We start from the raw sequence: 20,065 nt of genomic DNA, 5'->3' as shown, positions 1-20,065 counted from the left end.
ACGCGACATTGTTTACCGAACTTGTGCAGTAATGACACCAGTTCAGCTAGTTTTGCATCGACTATCGTGCAGTAACTAAACGGTCCGAAACATCCCGAAACATGAGTTTTGGGTTCAACGGAGTGGATCCGGTGCATTCGTTGCGAAAAATTTCAATGCAACTTCGTTTAGTGAACTTGTGCGTTAATGACACCAGTTTGGCCAGTTTTGCATCAACTTTCATGTAGTAACGAAACGATCCGGAACGTCCCAAATCATGAGTTTTGGTTCCAATGGAGTGGGTCAGGTATGTTTGTTGCAAAAATTTTCAATGCAACTTCGTTAGCGAACTTGTGCGTTAATGGCGCCAGTTCGGCCAGTTTTGCATCAACTTTCGTACAGTACCGAAACGTCCCAAAACATGAGTTTTGGGTCCAATAAAGTGGGTGAGATACATTCGTTGCAAAAAAATCAGACGCGATATTATATAGCGAATTTATACGTTAATCACACCAGTTCAGCCAGTTTTGCGTGGACTTTAGGGGTCGGCAGGGGCAGTGGCAGGGGCCGGAGGAAGAAAGGGCCATCAACGCGAGGCCGAGGCGATACAGGCGAAGGCGGTGGTGCTGTCCCTATCCCGCTGCTCCTTCGGCTGCCCCGACCCCTGGCCCTGGCGGCGGTCACGCATGGAGACGGTACTCGAAGGGTGGCCCGAGCGGCGGGGTCCGTGTGCCGGCACGCTCCGAGCGCTGTGCCGCGGCGTGGTCTCTGCCCGCGTCTTGCTCCGCGTCGTGATGGCAAGCACACGCCGCAGCGAGCCGGCTGCCGTCCGACGCCGAGACGATGGAGCAGAGCATCGCAAACCCACATTAATCCAAGTACAAAGTACTGACTTATGATCAGATATCCTTTTTTGAACGAAATTTATGGACAATTCATGACATGAACGCTCGTTACCCCTCTGGATTGGGTAGAATCTGCAGCGCTTGAGCTTATGACATGCCTGCGCAGGCGTGGGTGCATGCACTGAAGGCCGGCGAGGAGGAGCCGGAGGCGCGGGGACGCCGCGGGGATGCGCGCCAGGGAGGCCGACGCGGCGGCGGAGGTGGAGAGCGCGGCGGGCGAGTAGAAAGCGCTAGAGCAGGAGCTGTACGACCTGAACATGGTGGCGGAGCGGGAGGAGCTGCTGTGTGCGTACCCCTGGAAGAAGAAAATGGAGGTGGAAGAAGATGTGTGGGTCCTACAGGTCATAGAAATAGAAGAAGAGAGAGCACCGTATACCGGGTAAAAGCGGGGGCATCGGAGTCTTTTCGCGTACCGTTTCTACGCAGGTGATGACTTAGCATGCTAAGGCTATCTCCAGCGATATCCTCCAAATCCTATCCCCTATATCCATCCTCCATATCAACTTCATTCTCTATACCAAACTTAACTCCAACAACGTCCTCTATTTCCATCCTCTATACCCTACAATTTTACTTTTCTATCATTTCTTCCGACATCCGTTTCCCCGAGTGCAACGCCCCGCACCGCCCCTGCCCCGCCGCACGCCCCTGCCCCGCGCGCCCCGCCGCCCCGCCCCCGCCGCCCCGCCCGCGCGCCGCCGCCTCGCGCGGCCCGCCGCCCTGCCCCTACCGCCCCGCCCCGCCCCTGCCGCCCCTGCCCTGCAGCGCCCCTGCCCCGCAGCGCCCCGCCCCTGCCCCGCCGCGCGCCGCCGCCCCGCCCCTACCCGGCAGCGCCCCTGCCCCGCCGCGCCCCGCCGCCCCGCCCGCACCGCCTCGCGTGGCCCGCCGCGCCGCCCCGCCCGCGCGCCGCCGCCCCGCCCGCGCCGCCCCGCCCCTGCCGCCCCGCGCGCGCGTGGAGATGCGCTGGAGGGCCCACGCGATGGAGGACGCCGGTACTCCCTGCCTCTGTGCGGGACGCAGGCCATACCCTCCATTTTACCGCACGCGTTACGGTACACCGATGGAACGATACGGTGCTACAGTATCCTCCGTTAATAGAGACCGGACGCTTTACCGGACGCCGCTGGAGTCAGTCTTAATCGGCAAAATTAGCAAAATAGCTAGTTTTGCGTGCAGTGACAGTCAAAATAAAAGTGACTGTGCCAATCCGTAAGCACGCAAAATAGTTAAATATCCCCCGCACGGTAGCCCCGTCGCTCTCACTTGATCCACGCCCGCCGCCTGCTGGCCAATCGGCGCTCGATCGTACGCCCTCTTCTCCAATCGCCGCTCAATCCTTGCCTGCGCCCTTCTCCCCAATCGCCGCTCAATCAATGGCTGCTGGCCGTCCCCAATCCGTAGCTGGTTGCCGACCACATCCCCGTTCAAATTTTCAGCCCGTCCAGCTTCCATCCCAGTCCAAACTTTCCTCCCGGCGCAGCAGCTCGCCCTCCCGAAACGAACACCGACGAAGAGCACCACCTGACGGATCAGGTGTTCCTCGGAGCGTCGACAGCGCCGACGAGCACCCGCGTGCCGCCACCAGCTTATCTCCTACCAGCTGTTGGACCAAGCTCTCCAACCTCACCTCGGCCCAAGTTTTCGCCGGACCGACCTCGGCCTCTGCAGGTACCGGTGCGCGCTCTTCAAGGAGCTCGTGGACTAGGGGCACAAGGCATCTTCTACCGGGAGGCATCACATCACTGTCGGCCCTGTCAAGAACAGGTCAGTTTCTCCCGAATCATTGACCATGGATCCACCGATTTGAGGTGATGCGTGTCTTGAGTTCGAGCGCTTCGGTGCCGGCGACCGTGGTTCTCACGGGCACTCCCCCGAATACAAGTTCCATGCTGCTAGCCTGCAAAGAGTTGTATTGCAGTTGCACATTATTTCCTAAATCATTTAGATTCTTGATTCAATTAAATGCACAGCCTCTGTTTAGAAGTTTTGCGGGAATGTTCTCCAAAATAAAAGGCAAATTTCTTGAGAATGGGCTAAGGAAACCAGTCAACTTGTAAGTGACAGACGTATAAACGGAAACAAAAGGTACATAAATTTAGTAGCAAGCTAAATATAGAATCGATATTGTCATCTCCTCTGTTTTCATTTGAGTTCAAAATCAAACTCTATTTAACTTACAGCAAGTTATGTAGCCCTCTTTAGAATATTTTATTTATTTGTGTAATTATCTTGGAAACAACCTTATCAAATATATATGACTTTTGTTGCCGGTAGCAAGGTACGGGCATGTAACTAGTGAATTCAACAATATATAATGATTTTAGCAGTTTTGTGCCCATCGAACCGAACACCTGCCCGCAGAGAAGCATATGCAGCGGCAGGGCGCGCTGCCCCAAGGAGCGGAGGCGACGCCCGCAGCCGGCAGTAGCGAGGTGCGCTAACGACGTATCCGCCGGCGACCCACAGCACGACGGGACGCGCTGCCTCGAGGAGCGGTGGTGGCTCCAACTCCTGGCACCCTGTTGCCGCTGCCGGAGGGGGCTGCTGGGCCACGGCCACCTCGCTCCTTACGGTGCCCCTCCCTCGCTCGATGTTCCCCAATCTGATCTCCCTTGTAAATTATGTTTTGGTGTATTCGTGCCGATGCGGTCTTGATTCGATGCCAGCAGCTGCGATCCATGGTGCCATGGGGGTAGATAAACGTGGCAGCGGTGGCCTCCTATGCAGATTTTCGGATAATGTCGGCGGCCGGCGGCGGGGGCAGGAACTGGTTATCGGCAGATGCAGCAGATGCCATCGCAAGAGCTACTCGACGATATCTGCAGGTGCTTCCCAAGCTCCAAACCACATGCGCATGTTCTTGGTTTCAGTCACATCAGTCGAAATCAATCTAAACTAAATTGCCTCTACCGCTTCCAGCTGAATGCACCCAAGAAGAAGCTGGAATCATTTGAGTAGAGCTTATTCCTGCTGTAGCAAGCGCACTGGAGCAACATTAACCTCAGTAGTCTGCATGTGCCTAAACACATTGAAGATTGTCACTAGGTTAACCTCTGACACTGCTTTCATTACGTTGTTGTGGTCTGTGGTGGATCGCATTGGTGGTATGTGCAGTATTCAAGAGTTGCTCTGTTCTCAGGCCCTACAGCGCGCACCTAGATTATGCTGGAGAAGCCTTGCACATCTGTGCCCAAAGTCCCAAAATGATTCAAAAAGTAAGCTATTTAAGTTGATCAAACATGAGGTTGAATTGAGTTTGAGGCTTCATGCTTGTTCCATAATAATTAATGATAACTTTTACATTCATCGTGCATTTTATTCTTTGCAATAAAGACTTGGGCCAGTTGTCAAAACATTCAATGGTTAATTCCTTTTCAATTAAAGAAAGTAATCTTCTGGTTTGAACTGGTAAATGGTTCATTCTGTAAATTGTACTGGAATAATGAGTTTGATTGCTATTGACCTTTCTTTGCAGGTTGTTAAAGTATTCTGGGTACCTTGATATGGCCACGACAATTCAGGTTGTTTGTTCAAATGAGGTTTTTTTTAACAAGTGAGAGCAAATGTTAACTAGCTTTTGTTAGAAATTTTGAGTTATGATCGCCTTTTGTTTCTGTGTAAAACTGTCATCACTTAGGATTACATTTTTATAGGCTATCTTGATGTTGTCTTGACACACACTCATGTTTGTGTTTTAATTAATGTGCTGACAGTTTAATCCTGAACCATTAGTTGGAGTGCCTTTCACAAATAGAGATTAGCAGTAAATATTCATCATAAATCCTAGCTGTAGTTTTCCTTTTGCTCTTTGCTGCTGCTTCCTACAAGAGTTATTCTAATGTAGTTGATTGCTCCGGCATTTACCCTCAGCGCTACCTGGTAAATTGGGTTGTTGCCAAAACAATTCATTGGATGTTTACTTGCAGATGCTATCTACATCTTTTGTAACCTTATTTTGAGAAAACATTTAGAAGTTTTGCTTAGTATTTCCAGAATTGTGTGATTTATAGTCATATTTGTTGTACAGGTAAGGATATGCCGCAATGAAGTAGAAAATTGTTTAATAGACTTTAATCAACTCTATACGATTTGTCAGGCAACCATTTGTCATCTGGTATATATTCAAAGTTTCTGATTTATCAGACCGGTTAAGCAAGCAGATGAGTTGGAAAACATATTTGTAAAGAAATTGCTTAGGTTTTCATCAATGAGGGCAGAGGCATTTCAAGTGTTGAGGAGGAAACCAGTTCAAGTATCACAATTCCTACTTACACTGATCAGTTTCAGTAGTGCTTATGGCTCATTAATTTTCCTAATAAACATGAATTGTCTGTAATTGAAGTCAATGCAGTAACGTTATTAGGCACAGGGATGTAGCATTCTCAACTGAGTGAGGCCCATCTTTTTGCTGACCTTTGTAGTACCGGTTTTCTTTTGTCCCATCTTTTCATTTTCCCACACAGCGATTCAGTTTTTATGAATATAAATGTTTATCACTTTTTGTTAGTTGCAGAAATCCAATTGTATGTGACTGAAAACTATGTATGCATTGGTATAAATTTCAGCTTTCTGATAACAAACTAGCATTGCGAGGACATGCATAAGCACAAGCTCCTTGATGCGATGGTGCAAGACGACAAACAATAAGAAAAAGGTGTTTGTTCTCCTTTAGTCCTTTGCCTTTTATCGCTTTTACATTTGCCTGATAGGTCAAACATCGTGCATTTGTACAATTGTACTAGTATTAGCATGTTCACATACTCATCATTATGCTTACATGAACTTCAGGACATCGACAAGGAGATCAGTGAGTTGAAACTGTCAGTAACTCATGGGTCAGCCTGTGGTGACTGAATTCTTGAAGCAGTTTATATGATGGCTCAGCCATAATAGTAGTCATGCTGCTGTAAAATTCTTGAAGCATGTCATGATCGCAGCCTGTAGCCACGCTGCTGCTCAGCAGCTTAGGTTTTCTTGTACTCTGATTTTTTAGTTGAGTCAAAACTTCTGTAAATCCCTTGGGAAGGATGCATTCTTGGCTCCGAATCACCTGATTAACAGCTCACACAATTGACGAATAAGGCGGATTAGTTATTCATGTGAGATATCATGATTATTTGGAGAAAAGTCAACCAAATGGAATGTGTTCGTTAACACTTTTGTCTCTGACAAAGCAGTCCATATCTTATTTGTACTTAGAACTAAGTTTGTTCTGTAGCCATATATAATGTCCATAATAATGCATGTACAGGAAGGGGATGTATTGGGAACTAAGTTTGTTGAAGTACAATGAAAATAAATCTAAATATAACATTCTGAAGATGTTATTCTCAACAGTATAAACTTTTGTCATGAATCTTAATCTATTTTATTATATATTTTTTTAAAAAATATAAGCTCCTTTTTATCTATCACTGTAGCGTTAGCATGGGTATTATACTAGTTAACCTCAACGAGCATAGCTGAGCTAGCTCGTTACCAAACAAGCTAAAACAAACAAGCTGAGGATTATCAAGCCGAGCTATCTCGTCAGCCACCCCTAGTTCCATAATTACTTTTGCCGATGATCCCAACAGATACAGAGACATTGTACATGAGCATGCATATGTCCGACACACGCAAAGAAAGTGATGGATGTCGACAATCGAGTCCATACCCGTCCTCACCATTGGCGCCGACGGCTCCAATGTGCATTCTGCAACGAGCCCTTCGACGAGCACGGTACCTACATGCGCGATGTAGCCCGCAGCCACATCTACCACGTAGCATATAGGAGAATTTTTTTTAAAAACGCAAGTAGCCATCCGCCATTGTGGTCGCTGAGACAACACAGAGCAAAGCGAGTACAATATGAAATTTATAGATACGGGACATTTTAGGTTCCGTGTAACCTCATCTCTTTCGCCAACGATTACAATATGAAGTAACTTTAATCTGACGAAGCAGATGAGATACATGAACATTGACACCGACAAACTATAAATTCATCACAGGCGTTTTAATACATATCACCATTGAGAAACAACATGAACATTTTGGTAATTGGCAATGATCCAGAATTTCAACCCTGATGCTAAAAAGATACTATTGATAAACATGAAACCAGTTCAACACTCATGTTGCATCATTTGTAGAAATCAAAGTCCGTCTCAGGCTTCTTCACATTGGTTCGGTAGCCCTTCTCGAAATCCTTCGGGAGGATGACATACCGGTTTTTGCGGACAGCATGCATGCCAGCTTCTTGACAGATAGCAGCAATCTGAAAGAAAAAAGAAAAAAAACATAATGCCAATGGGTATTAACAAGGGTTCCAGAAAAGGTAATAGAATTTGCACCATCAGATCAATAACATGCCATCAGAACATAATAACCAATTTCAGGTGTAAAGGACATACAACAAAAGGCCTGAGACCCAAAATGGTAGTGTGCTTCAGAAGTTGAAATGCAAATCTATGTGTACAAGTAAATTGATAAATATTCCCTCCATCCGTTCCAAATTGTAGATCTTTCGGGCAAACTATGTATCTAGACATAACGCATATCTAGGTGCATAGCAAAAACTATGTATCTAGATTTGTCAAAAAGACCTATAATTTTGAACGGAGGGAGTAGTACAGAAAGAACTCACATCAGCAGCACTGATCTTGTCAGGTCTGGAAACATAATCTTCCAAATCAACCTCGTCACTCAAATTCATTTTGGCAGTGCAGACCTGAAGATAGAGCAGACAAGATCAATCAAACGTGAAAAAGTAATACAAAAAAAAGAAAATCTAGCAACTGAGAAGCTCAATAATCGACAACTTTAATGGCAATTGGAAGTGGAAAAGAAAATTGTAACAAAAAACTAATTAATAGTTGCAATTGTTTGCAAATCCTAGACTAGCCATATCATAGTAACCAGTGTTCAACAAGGCGCTATTCCGCGCTCGCCTAGGCGTGCTTATAAGCTAGGTGGCGGGGTACCGCCTCACCTACGGGGGGTAGGCGGTAACTAGGCGGCGCCAGCTCGTCGGCGGCGAAAGGAGCGTCGGCCGTGCTGGCACCGTGCAGATCTGCCCAGGCAGGGATGCGTGGGGAGGCAGGGATGTTGGGCGTTGGCAACGAAGGAGGGGAAATCGAGCTAAAGCGGCGGTTGAGGAGGTGAGAGGAGGCGACATCGGGCGGCGACTGAGGTGGCGGCGACGACGGACTGCAGTGGCGGAGCGGAGGGACGTCAGGCGGCGGGGGCAGAGGGATGTCGGGCGGCAGCGGGGGGTCAGGCTCGGAAGGGTCGGGGGTGACGGCGCTCGGTGCTGGCGGGTCGTGAGGATAAGGGTGACCGAGGCAGGGTGATAGGCGAATGGATAAGGTGGGGGAAGGGTACTGGCTGTTCTGACTTGGGCTTGGGCTGCTCTAACGGGCCTTTCTGTCCAATGCTTGGCCCACTGATCTTTGGTCTTTTCTTCTTGTTTTTTTTTGATGTGTATGTACTTCGTACATATTAAGCGGCGCCTAGGAAATGCCTAGGTTCACCTAGGCGCACCTAAGCTCTAGGCAGAGGGTCACCGCCTAGAGAGCACCTAGCGCCTTGTTGAACATTGACAGTAACCCTATCAGATTTTACTTTCGTTTGACAGAAATATAGATCGTCTAAAGAAGAGCATGTGCAGAGCAACTTTGCTGTTGGTATGACCTTACTCTACATGTAAAATATCCTAAATGAATATAAACTATTGTAGAACAAATAGCTATTTGCATTACGCAATGTAACCAAAAGATTTAGTTGCTCCTAGTTGAACTTAAGTAATCCATTTGTGGAGCAATATGACAAGCAAGAATCAAACACCAGCTAGGTAATACTAATACTCTACAACACTTAAGAAAACATACCAATCAATGCTTTAGCAAAACTTACCTGGAAAACAAGCCTCTTCTGCCGCCTGTCAGGAAGAGGGAACTCAATTTTCCTGTCAAGTCTACCAGGACGCAACAGTGCAGGATCCAGAGTATCTGCTCGGTTAGTTGCCATTATAACTTTCACATTCACCGTTTGATCAAACCCATCCATCTGAAACATACACAAGCACAGTATTACTATCAGAAAGAAATAGGGACTATTATCTTTGAAAACACAGCAATTTTCCAAAGTTAGCTTTTAGACAACACAGCTGTTTATTAATTTTAGAGTCCATTTTTCTCTTTTCTCTAGCAATAGATGAATTCTCAAATTGAAATGAAGACCAAAAAAAATTACAAATTGGACCTGCAGAAAACTTTTCCTCAACTTCTCAGCCTAAATATAGGCCCATTTTTAAATGCTACAATGTTCTCTAAAATCAGAAACAATAAATCTACAGCACTAATCTTAGGAGACCTGGTCTTTACCTGATTAAGTAGCTCCATAAGGATACGTTGAACTTCTCGGTCGGCACCAGTCTGAGCATCAAAACGAGCAGTTGCTATAGCATCAACCTCATCAATGAAAATGATTGCTGGGGCATTCTCCTTAGCCAAGCGGAACACATCACGAACCATTCTAGGTCCCTACAAAGGAATTCAAATATCAGTAAGCATCAAGAATGGGACTGTTAAATCTGTAACAACCTAAACGAACCATTACGGGGACTACAAGTATCTGTGAATAACCAATAACCACTAATGCTCATACAAAGAATTAAGAAATATACGTACTGGCATCAGTCAAACATAAAACATGAAAAATATTAACATAAGTTATCTTGGTTAGGTCATCTGTGGTACAAAAGATATTTTGTGCCCCATGTATGGACTGAATAATAGGAGTTACCTCTCTGGTCTATACACATGACTGTCCTGAAGCTACCAGGAAACCAGAATGCTACAATTGACAGAGATGTCGAGCACATTCAGGCATGCACCACAGCACCAGACAACATAACAATTGTCGATACCTTTCTACTTAATGTTTCACTTCCATATAGGAGATACAGAAAGTCAGAAACACCAATCTGTTTCTACCCAACCATTTTCAAAGGAACAAAAACACACGTTGCTACCAAGAACTCGACACATGACCATAAATAAGCATGAAGGGGCAAAGAATACCTTAAAAATTAACTGGTTAAAATTACAACATGCATCAATTTGGTATATTTTATTTGCAAAACAAAAGGAAAGCATGCACAAAGCTGTTAATAGCTCCCAACTTACCTCACCCAAGTACTTCTGTACAAACTCTGAACCGACGACTCTGATAAAAGCAGCAGTAGTGTGATGTGCCACTGCTTTGGCAAGCATGGTCTTGCCAGTACCTGGAGGACCATACAGAAGCACCCCTCTTGGAGGATCAATACCAATCTGCTTGTACAACTCATGATGTGTCAAGGGTAACTCGACCGCCTCCCGTATTTCCTGCTTTTGGATGTCACATCCTCCAATATCCTGCACATCACCATCAGAAAGCAATAAATTGTAACACATCCAAACCAAAAGCACAGATATCTCTACATCAACTACTTGAAATAATGGTGTTGGTGGTGATGCTGCTATCTCCACCACTTCCCTATATTTCACTTTTATTTACCCATCCCTGCCTCCAAACACAAATCAGTTTCCACCACTATTCATATGTACAATGCTTGAGTACTTCTTTGATTTTTGTGCTGTTCAACCAATGCATGTGCAATTTTGTTAGTCTTTCAGCAAATTCCTGGAAGCATATCTCTTTTACATGCTAATATAAAAACTGAAGAGGAGCAAATTTTATCCCGCATTGACAGAAATTCTCATAATAATGGAAGCACAGATCCAACATCTGATGTGACACACAGCCTTAAATTCCACTGATGGTGCTAGTGGCAACAGAATCCTAATATTCTATATAAATTCATCCCAGATTGCAAAACAAAACGAAAGTTCATCAAACTTTCAACTAGTTGCACAAATATCCAGCTTTTTCCTAAAATAAGATGCTATGAGATTTAAACCTGCAAGAACCTAGACAATGGTTCAGAGCAAAGTGAAATCATCCCAATTTTGTTTGCTTGCTTGATGGAAGTCTACTGTGCTACCTGTTACTTGTAGTTGTGCTGTTCGAAATTCTACTCTTATTTCTAACATTGTATCCATGTGTTACTGTAACTAGGAAGAAGACTACTGTAATCAATACCATCTTCATATCTCGCCAACACCACGACTGCAATTGGTAACATAGTGCCCAGCCTGATGAATAAACTAATTGCTCATATACGATTAGCGCAACAAAAGTAGCCATATAGAGATTTAGCATCAGATCCATAAAAAGTCAAATTAACATGCGGATCCAGTAAATTCGAGAAGAAACTCACGTTATAGGTGACGTTAGGCTTCTCCGACGATCCGAGCAGGGAGATGCTGGAGTCAGCCTCGGGCGGCAGCACGTCGACGAGCGCGTTGGAGTGGCGGTGCAACGCGACGGACGCCGAGGGCTTGAGCAGCTCGCGGTTGATGGTGCTGAGGATCCGGACGTAGTAGTTGCTGCCCGTGGTGGAGCCCACGATACCGTTGTTGCCGTCGACCATCTCCATGAACTGGCCGATGACGAGCGGCACGGACTGGATCCGCTTGACCTCCTCCTGCGCGCGTAGGAGCTCGCGCTTGAGGTTCTTCTGCTCATCCTTGACGTACTCCTCCTGGATCTCAACGAACTCCATGTGTCGCTGGAGCGACTTGAGGCGGCCGTAGAGGTCGTCGTCGTCCTCGGCGGACGCAGTAGTGGAGGCGGAGGACGCGGAGGAGGCCGGGTACGACGGTGGGGGAGCCATCGGAGCGGCCGCAGGGGTGCTGGGGGCGGTGGTGGCGGCCGCCATCGCAAGGGACGCGGGTTAGGGTTTCGAGTGGTGAGTTCGAGTTTGGGGACGGATCGGAGGAGCAGGGTTCGACAGCCAGCTAAAAGCTAAAGTTAGGTTTGCTTTGCTTGCATGAAGGGAAAGAGTGTGTAGCAGCTGGCAGGTGTGCCGAATCACTTGAATACGAGTTGGTATTTCTATGCATTGCTGCGTGCAAAATAATTTTTTATTGAAAACTAAATTTTGTGCAGATGCATTGAAAATTTAGCTTATAAATTCAGATCCAAACTTGATGAGTTGTGTGGCAATTCAGTTCAGTCCAATCACATATTTGTTTGCCAAGAACCAGTGAAGATGCATATGCCACAGGCACATGTTTTGAAAAAATTATATAAAAATACTTTGATTACATCAACTACTACTAATAAATTAACTTCTTTATTAATACCGAGCAATCCACTCCACTTCAAAACTTTTAAAACATAAATCTTTAAATATTATTTCATCACACGCACTGTATCTGATGCTAGATCAGTCCACATGTAACTAACACTATTATCATGCAGCATCTACCTTTAATGCAATATTTAAATACTTTTTTTTCATTCTATATTTTTACTATATAGAAGAATATGTGGTTGCTCTATTGAACCGTGACTAAGCTTGTGCATGTATAACACAAGGATACGAATGGACTACTCACCCTCATATGAATAGCCTGATTGGCCGGCCATATTTTCTAGTTGGATGGGAATTCGACTACAGAAGATATATATGTACATAGGGAGCCCCATGCACTATTGGCCTGTCAATATATTTTCTAATTGTATGGGACCAAGATTATAGAAGTTAACCCCAAACATAGCCTGCCAATACTTTTCCTAATCGAGTTGAATCAATTATGAAGATTGATTGGCCTGCCAATACCTTTCCAAATTGAGTTGAATCAATTAGGGTGATTGATTGGCCGATCAATACATTTCCTAAATGTATCGGAGTATTTTATGGAACGTTAAATAATACTAATATAGTAATCTACTAAGAAAGAAAAGGTTCCTTTCCTTCTACAAACATAGCCGCCAATAAATTTCCAATTAGATTGGTGCAATATTTAGAAGGTTAACATGAATTTATTTCCCCCCAATCTTTCTATCTATATATACACTTTCAATATATATACCATATATATATGTACTATAAAGCTACGTGACTGTGTTCAGTACTTTCCTAGTTGATTTAGAACAAATATTTAGAAGGAGATACTGTCAGACCCGGGGCCACGGGACTAGGTACATAACGTAGTTTAAAGGGGTTTAAGAGATTAAGTTTGTCTTATCTCTTATTTATGTCGTTTATCTCTTATTTATCCCGTTTAAATAGGAGATAGAGCTAACCGATACGGAGGGGATCTACTCGAGATATGTTCTGGTGTGATTTCTCAGCGGGTGTTGGTTAGCATTTTTGTAACTCTGGCCTCTCGGATATATAAGGGAGGTCAGGGACCCCTCTCAAAAGATGATCTCTAGGTCATTCTACACAAAAGGCGATACAAACCACCATACAGGACGTAGGGTGTTACGCATCTTGCGGCCCGAATCTGTCTAAGTTCTGTGTTCCTTGCACCTTCGAATTTCTGATCTCGGCGTCTCCTCACCCAAAACTTACCACCTTGGGTATATCCCTCGGTGGGCAGCCGGTTAAACACCGACAGCTGGCGCGCCAGGTAGGGGTGCGCGTCGAAGATCCACCGGCGAGCTGGATGGCATCTTTCAATTTCATCAGGTCAGTTCCCTCTTAGGGTACGACATTCGTTTTTGGCTCGTGGGTCTGCATCGCAGATGGTGTGGGCAACTTTCGGCGATTCCTCGTCGACATGAGGCCGAAGACCTTCGCTGCGGATCTTCGCAGCGACCTCGACAAGTTCATCGACGGGCTCGACAACTTGCCGCTTCATGCCTCTGCAGCACAGATCGAGATGGAGTCTGCTCCAAGCTCGACTTCTTCTGGTGTTGCGACAACTTCCCCTGGTTTGGACTTGTTCCAATCTAGGGATCTGCATAGCCGATCTCAACTCGGCTCATGCAAACCGGCCACTGATCTTCAGGAGGCCAATGTCTCTGGGTCCCTCTCCATGTTAGAGAAGGACCTGGACTTGCTGCTCCAGGGTGGAAAGCCGGAAGCCACCGCGTGTCGGGGGGCTTCGGGTTGTTCTGGTACCGGTGATCTGGTGATCACCTCTTTGCCGGAGGGGCACATTGTGCTTTGGAGGGGCATGATGCTCTCCGATCTACTCGAGGCAGAGGGTCGACTTGTGGCTCACCTCGAGCCCTTGCCTTTTCAAGAGGGCAGGCCATTGGCTACCGCGGCGGAGGGGTTGACTGAACTAGTCGACGAAAGCTCTCATGAGCTTTCCTCCCGCCAGGTGCTGATGGCCGAAGAAGGCAAGGATGATGGGGATCTTCCCATCATCAACTTTAAAGCGGTCTCCGAAGATGAGATCACGGCCAACGCAGGCGACGAGAACGATGCCGACCGTGAGGCGCGGAGGGCCAGGAACAGGGCCCGCACAATCCGGCGGAGGAGGGCCAACGAGCGTAGGCGATCTATGCATCGCGAGCTTGACCCTGAGTTTGTCGCCGTAGGCGAGCGGGGTTTCAGGACTCCGGTGGCCAACATCGCCAGGGTAACGGCCATCCTCGAGCGCAGCCACGATCCGGAAGTGCGTCAAGCACTTCTTTACGCGCAGAGGGCTTGGATCCAGCTGGATCAGCACAACCCGGCGTCCACCATCAGGGAGGAGCGCGTGAGTGAGAGTCGAAGTCAAGCTCATAGCCGAACGGCTGGCGGCCGTCCTCGACACCAGCTCAGCAACGACAACGCTCGCGGGAGCCAGGCTCCTGGCGGGAGGCAGCAGCCACCGCAAGGGGGTCATCCGCGGTAGGCCAATCATCGACCTTCTCCAGAGGACTTGCGCCAGCACATCAATGAAGGTCGCGACGCGCAGACAGTGATCTCCTCCAGGCGCAAGGTTCGCGAAGAAGTCGAAACTGAAGGTACTGACTGTAGCGACCGATTCCCTACTTTTTCTACTCGTTTTAGCAGCTACAAGTATCCGGAGGGCTTCAAACCGATCGGCATTACCAAGTACGACGGCAAGCAAGCTCCTCAGCAGTGGCTCCATTGCTACTCCACGGCCATTGAGGTCGCAGGGGGGTCGAATATCACCAAAGTCGTCTACTTCCCGATGGCTTTGGACCCTGCACCGCTTACTTGGTTGGAAAGCCTCAGCAACAACTCAATCGACTCCTGGGAGCGCCTCAAGAAGGTCTTCATCGACAACTTCCAGGGAGCGATTGCTCGTGCAGGTACTCGTCACGATCTTGCTCAGTGTAAGCAGGAACGTAATGAGCTCCTGCGGTCCTACACACGTCGCTTCTTCGACGTTCGCGCCACCATCGCCAACATCTCGGAGGACGACATCATCGATTGTTTCTACAATGGCATCACCGACCCGGGCATCTACAGGGATTTCGGGAGGAATAGGCCGAAGACTGTTGCGGGCCTTCGTGATATGATGCACGATTGGTCCGAACAGGAGGAGAAGATGCGGGAGCGGTTCCCGTGGCGTCAACATAGCAATCTGCGGCGCCCAAACGACAACCGCAACGACAAAGGCCAGCGGGACTTTTCGGGTCCGCCCCGAAAACGAAAGCCAGATGATGTCATCGCGGCTATCGATCGTCCTTCGCGGGGCAAGAAGTTGATGACGCAGGAGAAGTTTGAGAAGCTCCTGCAGAAGAAGTGCCCTTGGCACCCAGGTGCCAATCATGCCGCCATTGACTGCTTCCACCTTCGGAGGACGTTCAGCAACTCCGGTGGTGGCAAGAAGAACAAGAAGCCTGCGGACAAAGAACTCGAGGATGACGAGGATCACGGGCGCAACCCGAAGTTTCAAGACGCCTCGAAGGTCGTCAACGTCATCTTCGGTGGAGATGAGGAATTTGGTTCCAGGCGGGACCAGAAGTTGCTTCTCCGGGAGATTTTGTCTATTGAGCCGGCGGTACCACAACCACTCTGTTGGTCGGAGGTCCCCATCTCATTCTCTCGCGACGACCAGTGGACGAGCTTTTCGGAGCTCGGTAAATTCCCCTTGGTCCTGGATCCTGTGGTGGCGGAGGTTAAGCTCACCAAGGTCCTCATCGATGGCGGGAGCGGGCTCAATCTCATTTTCGTCAGCACTCTGAAGAAAATGGGCCTGGATTTCAAGGACATGCTGGTTCCCAGCAAGTCCCCCTTTTACGGCATCGTCCCAGGTAACGCGGCACACCCGCTTGGTACGGTAGTCCTCCCAGTCACCTTCGGCACGCGGGAGAACTATCGTACCGAATTCATCAAATTCGAAGTGGCTAACTTCGAATCTTCTTACCATGCCATATTGGGTCGTCCGGCACTCGCCAAGTTCATGACAGTGCCGCATTACGTCTATCTGCTTCTTAAGATGCCAGGACTCAGTGGAGTACTCACCCTCCATGGCGACTTGAAGAAGTCATATGATTGCAATCGGGAGGCGATCCAGTATGCTTCGACTACTCGCATGCCAGATGCTTCGGGAGAAGTACTCGCGGCCGCGCAGCAGCTTTCCTAATCCGGGCTGGAGATTCCTTCCAAGAAGGCCAGCAAGTCGAGCATCCAGTCGACTGATGACGTGGCCCTCAAGACGATCCAGCTTCAAGAGGGAGATTCATCTAAGACCGCTGTCATCGGTGCGGGCTTAGGTGACAAATAGGAACTCGCGCTCGTCAGCTTCCTATGGGCTAACCGAGACATATTCGTGTGGAAACCAGCGGATATGGCAGGGGTGCCCAGGGAGTTGATCGAGCATGCTTTGAATGTACACCCGAAGGCTACGCCTAAAAAGCAACGCCTGCGAAGGTTTGCCCACGATAAGCGTGAGGCCATTTAACGGGAGATTGCTAAACTTCTCGCGGTTGGATTCATTAAAGAAGTAATCCATCCAGAGTGGGTAGCGAACCCCGTTCTTGTAAAGAAAAAGAATAATGAATGGTGAATGTGTGTCGACTACACTGATCTCAACAAGCACTGCCCAAAGGACCATTTTGGGCTGCCGCGCATTGACCAAGTTGTCGATTCGACGGCTGGTTGTGTCCTTCTCTATTTTCTTGATTGTTATTCAGGTTATCATCAGATCGCGCTTAAGGAGGAGGACCAAATCAAGACTGCATTCATCACCCCGTACGGGACTTACGCCTACAAAACAATGTCCTTCGGGTTGAAGAACGCAGGAGCAACCTATCAGCGTGCGATCCAGATGTGTTTCGCGGATCAGCTGCACCGGAATGTTGAGGCTTATGTGGACGACGTTGTCATCAAGACCAGGGCGTCCAACGACTTGATAGCAGATTTGGAGGAAACATTTAGCAGTCTGCGCAGATTTCGGTGGAAACTCAATCCCACCAAGTGCGTTTTTGGAGTACCTTCAGGGAAATTGCTCGGGTTCATCGTCAGCAACCGGGGCATCGAAGCCAACCCTGTAAAGATCATGGCCATCACTGATATGGAGGCTCCGACCACAATCAAGGATGTGCAGAAGTTAACAGGTTGTATGGCGGCCCTGAACAGGTTCATCTCCCGACTCGGGGAGAGAGGACTACCTTTCTTTAAGCTCCTGAAAGGCCAAGATAAGTTCCAATGGACGGAGGAGGCCGAGCGGGCCTTGCAGGATCTGAAACATCATCTTCAGTCACCTCGGATCCTTACTGCACCGTTGCCAGGGGAGGATCTACTACTTTACATTGCGGCAACAACTCATGTTGTCAGCAGTGCCATTGTAGTTGAGCGAGGCGAGGAAGGCCATGCGTTTGGGGTGCAGAGGCCTGTCTACTTCGTCAGCGAGGTCCTCTCCAAATCCAAGGTACGGTATTCCGCTGTTCAAAAGCTTTTATATGCAATCTTAATCACATCAAGAAAGCTACGCCATTACTTCGACGAGCACAAGATTACTGTGATCACGGATTTCCCGTTGGGGGATATTCTTCATAATCAAGATGCCATGGGGTGCATATCCAAGTGGGCAGTGGAACTGGGGGCTTTGTCAATCGACTTCAAGCCACGCACTGCAATCAAGTCACAGGCTCTAGTCGACTTCATGGCTGAATGGAGGGAGAATCAAGTCCCCACTCCAGTAGACAACCCAGAGCACTGGACCATGTACTTTGATGGGTCCTCAAGCTCGACGGCGGCGGCGCTGGTGTTTTGCTTATTTCTCCACGAGGTGAACAATTGAAATATGTCCTTCAGATCCTATGGGCGGTATCCAACAATGAAGCCGAGTATGAAGCCTTGCTTCACGGGCTTCGTTTGGCGATATCACTAGGGATCAAGCGACTACTTGTATATGGCGATTCCCTTCTTGTTGTTCAACAGGTCAACAAGGAATGGGACTGCAACAAGGAGACGATGGATGCTTATGTACAGGAAGTGCGCAAGTTGGAAAGCAACTTCTCCGGCTTGGAGGTTCACCATGTATTGCGGGAGCACAATGTTGGCGCGAATATCCTGTCCAAACTGGGGTCCACACATGCTCAGGTCCCGCCGGGAGTCTTCGTCCAGGAGCTCAAGAAGCCATCCATCAAGTCTTCTCCGTAGGTAACCATCGATGTGGGTCCCCAACAACCCGATCGAGAGGTTATGGTGCTAGGGGAGGACTGGCGAGAGGCTTTTATCGACTTCATTCGAGATCAAAGGCTACCAGTGGGAATTGACGACAAGAGCGCGGAGGTGGCACGCGTCCAGCGAAGGAGCAAGGGTTTTGTTTTGGTCGACGGCAAGCTTTATCGGCGTGGCGCTCGGTCAGGAGTTCTCATGAAGTGCGTCACAATGGAAGATGGTTACGACATACTGCGGGAAATCGACAAGGGCGTCTGCGGAAACTATGCGGCTTCAAGAACGCTGGTGGAGAAAGCATACAGGGCCAGTTTCTGGTGCATTGACCGACGCGGAAGATCTTGTGCACAGGTGCCAAAATTGTCAATTCTTCAACAAACAGACTCATGTTCCAGCCCATAGCCTCATCACTATACCGCCATCCTGGCCTTTCGCTTGTTGGAGCCTCGACATGATTGGGCCCTTCACGATGGTGCCAGGCGGTTTGACCCACGTTCTGGTGGCTATCGACAAGTTTACTAAGTGGATTGAGTACAAGCCGATAGCCAAGCTCACGCCAGATCGGGTCGTCGACTTCATCTTAGATATTTTGCATCGTTTCGACTTCCCCAACACCATCGTCACGGACTTAGGATCAAACTTCACGGCAAACCAATTATGGGAGTTCTGCGAGAATGGTTGCATCGAAGTTAAATATGTCTCGGTCGCACACCCAAGGGCCAATGGACAAGTCGAAAGGGCGAACGGCTTGATAATTGACGGCCTCAAGAAGAGACTTTATGATAAAAACAGCAAGAAGGGAGGCAAATGGGTGCATGAGCTGCCACATGTCGTCTGGGGGCTTCGGACTCAGCCGTCCAAAGCCACAGGACAAACACCTTTCTTTCTCGTATATGTATCTGAAGCTATTTTACCAGCCGATATCATGTGGAAGTCTCCAAGGGTCGAACTGTACAATGAAGGCGAGGCGGACGAGGCGAGGCAGTTCGAGCTCGATTCTGTGGAAGAAGCTCGCTGCACCGCTCTTGTTCAGTCAGCTCGGTACCTGCAGGGGATCCGGCGATATCATGATCGCAACGTTAGGGAGCGGTCATTCAGTGTTGGTGATTTGATCTTGCGCCGCATTCAGGACGAATCTGGCCTACACAAGCTCAACTCAAGGTGGAGGGCCTGTTCGTCGTCAAGCAAGTTATAAGGCCAGGGTCTTATCGGCTACAATATCCTGAGGGTCAGGATGTCCCGAACTCGTGGAACATTCAGAACCTGCGCAAGTTCTACCCATAAGACGAGGCCCGGTGATAGCTGAATCCCCGGGGGCTTAGAAGATTTTGTTTCCTCGAATCAATTTGGAGGCTATGAGCCACAAGATTCGGGTGGTACATTCCCTCTTACGCGCACGATGGCCACGGTCACGTGCAAACACTTATATAAATCGACTTCTTGTCGTGAATATTGCGGGGGCTATGACCACGTTCATATCCTTTCGACTTCATTCTCTGACGGAACCCTCGGCTCCGTCTAACTCCTCTACATATCGATTTCCGCCGCAACCTTGGATGGTCGCACGTGACAGCAGTCGCATTTTTCCCAACATAACCGACCCGTTCGACTGGTTTATTCCCAGTTTGTTGGATGAGCTCGTGCAAAGAGCTGCTTCGACTACATCCTGCGTGGTTGCACCCAGAGTAGTCTCGTCCCGGCCAAGAGCATG

The 20,065-nt window shown here is 48.2% G+C and overlaps 1 protein-coding gene and 1 long non-coding RNA gene across 10 annotated transcripts; one reads left to right on the top strand and one right to left on the bottom strand.

The window, feature by feature from the left end:
• The first annotated feature begins 2,129 nt into the window (after window positions 1–2,129).
• Window positions 2,130–6,082, top strand: LOC112887526. 9 transcript variants are annotated; one of them, XR_003227579.1, is made up of 6 exons: window positions 2,130–2,648; window positions 3,246–3,709; window positions 3,804–3,929; window positions 4,024–4,099; window positions 4,360–5,538; window positions 5,673–6,082. It is a non-coding gene; the product is annotated as an uncharacterized LOC112887526 (long non-coding RNA). The 9 variants fall into 9 exon arrangements; XR_003227576.1 differs by having other exon boundaries at window positions 3,212–3,709; XR_003227578.1 differs by having other exon boundaries at window positions 3,209–3,709.
• Window positions 6,083–6,764: 682 nt separating this feature from the next.
• On the bottom strand, window positions 6,765–11,814 carry LOC112895826 (26S proteasome regulatory subunit 6B homolog). Its single transcript, XM_025963824.1, has 6 exons — window positions 11,191–11,814; window positions 10,055–10,285; window positions 9,251–9,409; window positions 8,781–8,933; window positions 7,513–7,596; window positions 6,765–7,143 (listed from the first exon to the last, which is right to left on the bottom strand). The coding sequence occupies exons 1-6, from the start codon at window positions 11,689–11,691 to the stop codon at window positions 7,009–7,011; spliced, it is 1,263 nt and encodes a 420-aa protein (XP_025819609.1). The 5' UTR covers window positions 11,692–11,814; the 3' UTR covers window positions 6,765–7,008.
• Between the last annotated feature and the right edge of the window lie 8,251 nt (window positions 11,815–20,065).

This window comes from Panicum hallii, chromosome 1 (genome assembly GCF_002211085.1).
Source record: "Panicum hallii strain FIL2 chromosome 1, PHallii_v3.1, whole genome shotgun sequence".
Taxonomy (NCBI): Eukaryota; Viridiplantae; Streptophyta; class Magnoliopsida; order Poales; family Poaceae; genus Panicum; species Panicum hallii.
The sequence above is the reverse complement of the archived record's forward strand: the minus strand, read 5'-3'. Positions and strand labels throughout refer to the sequence as shown.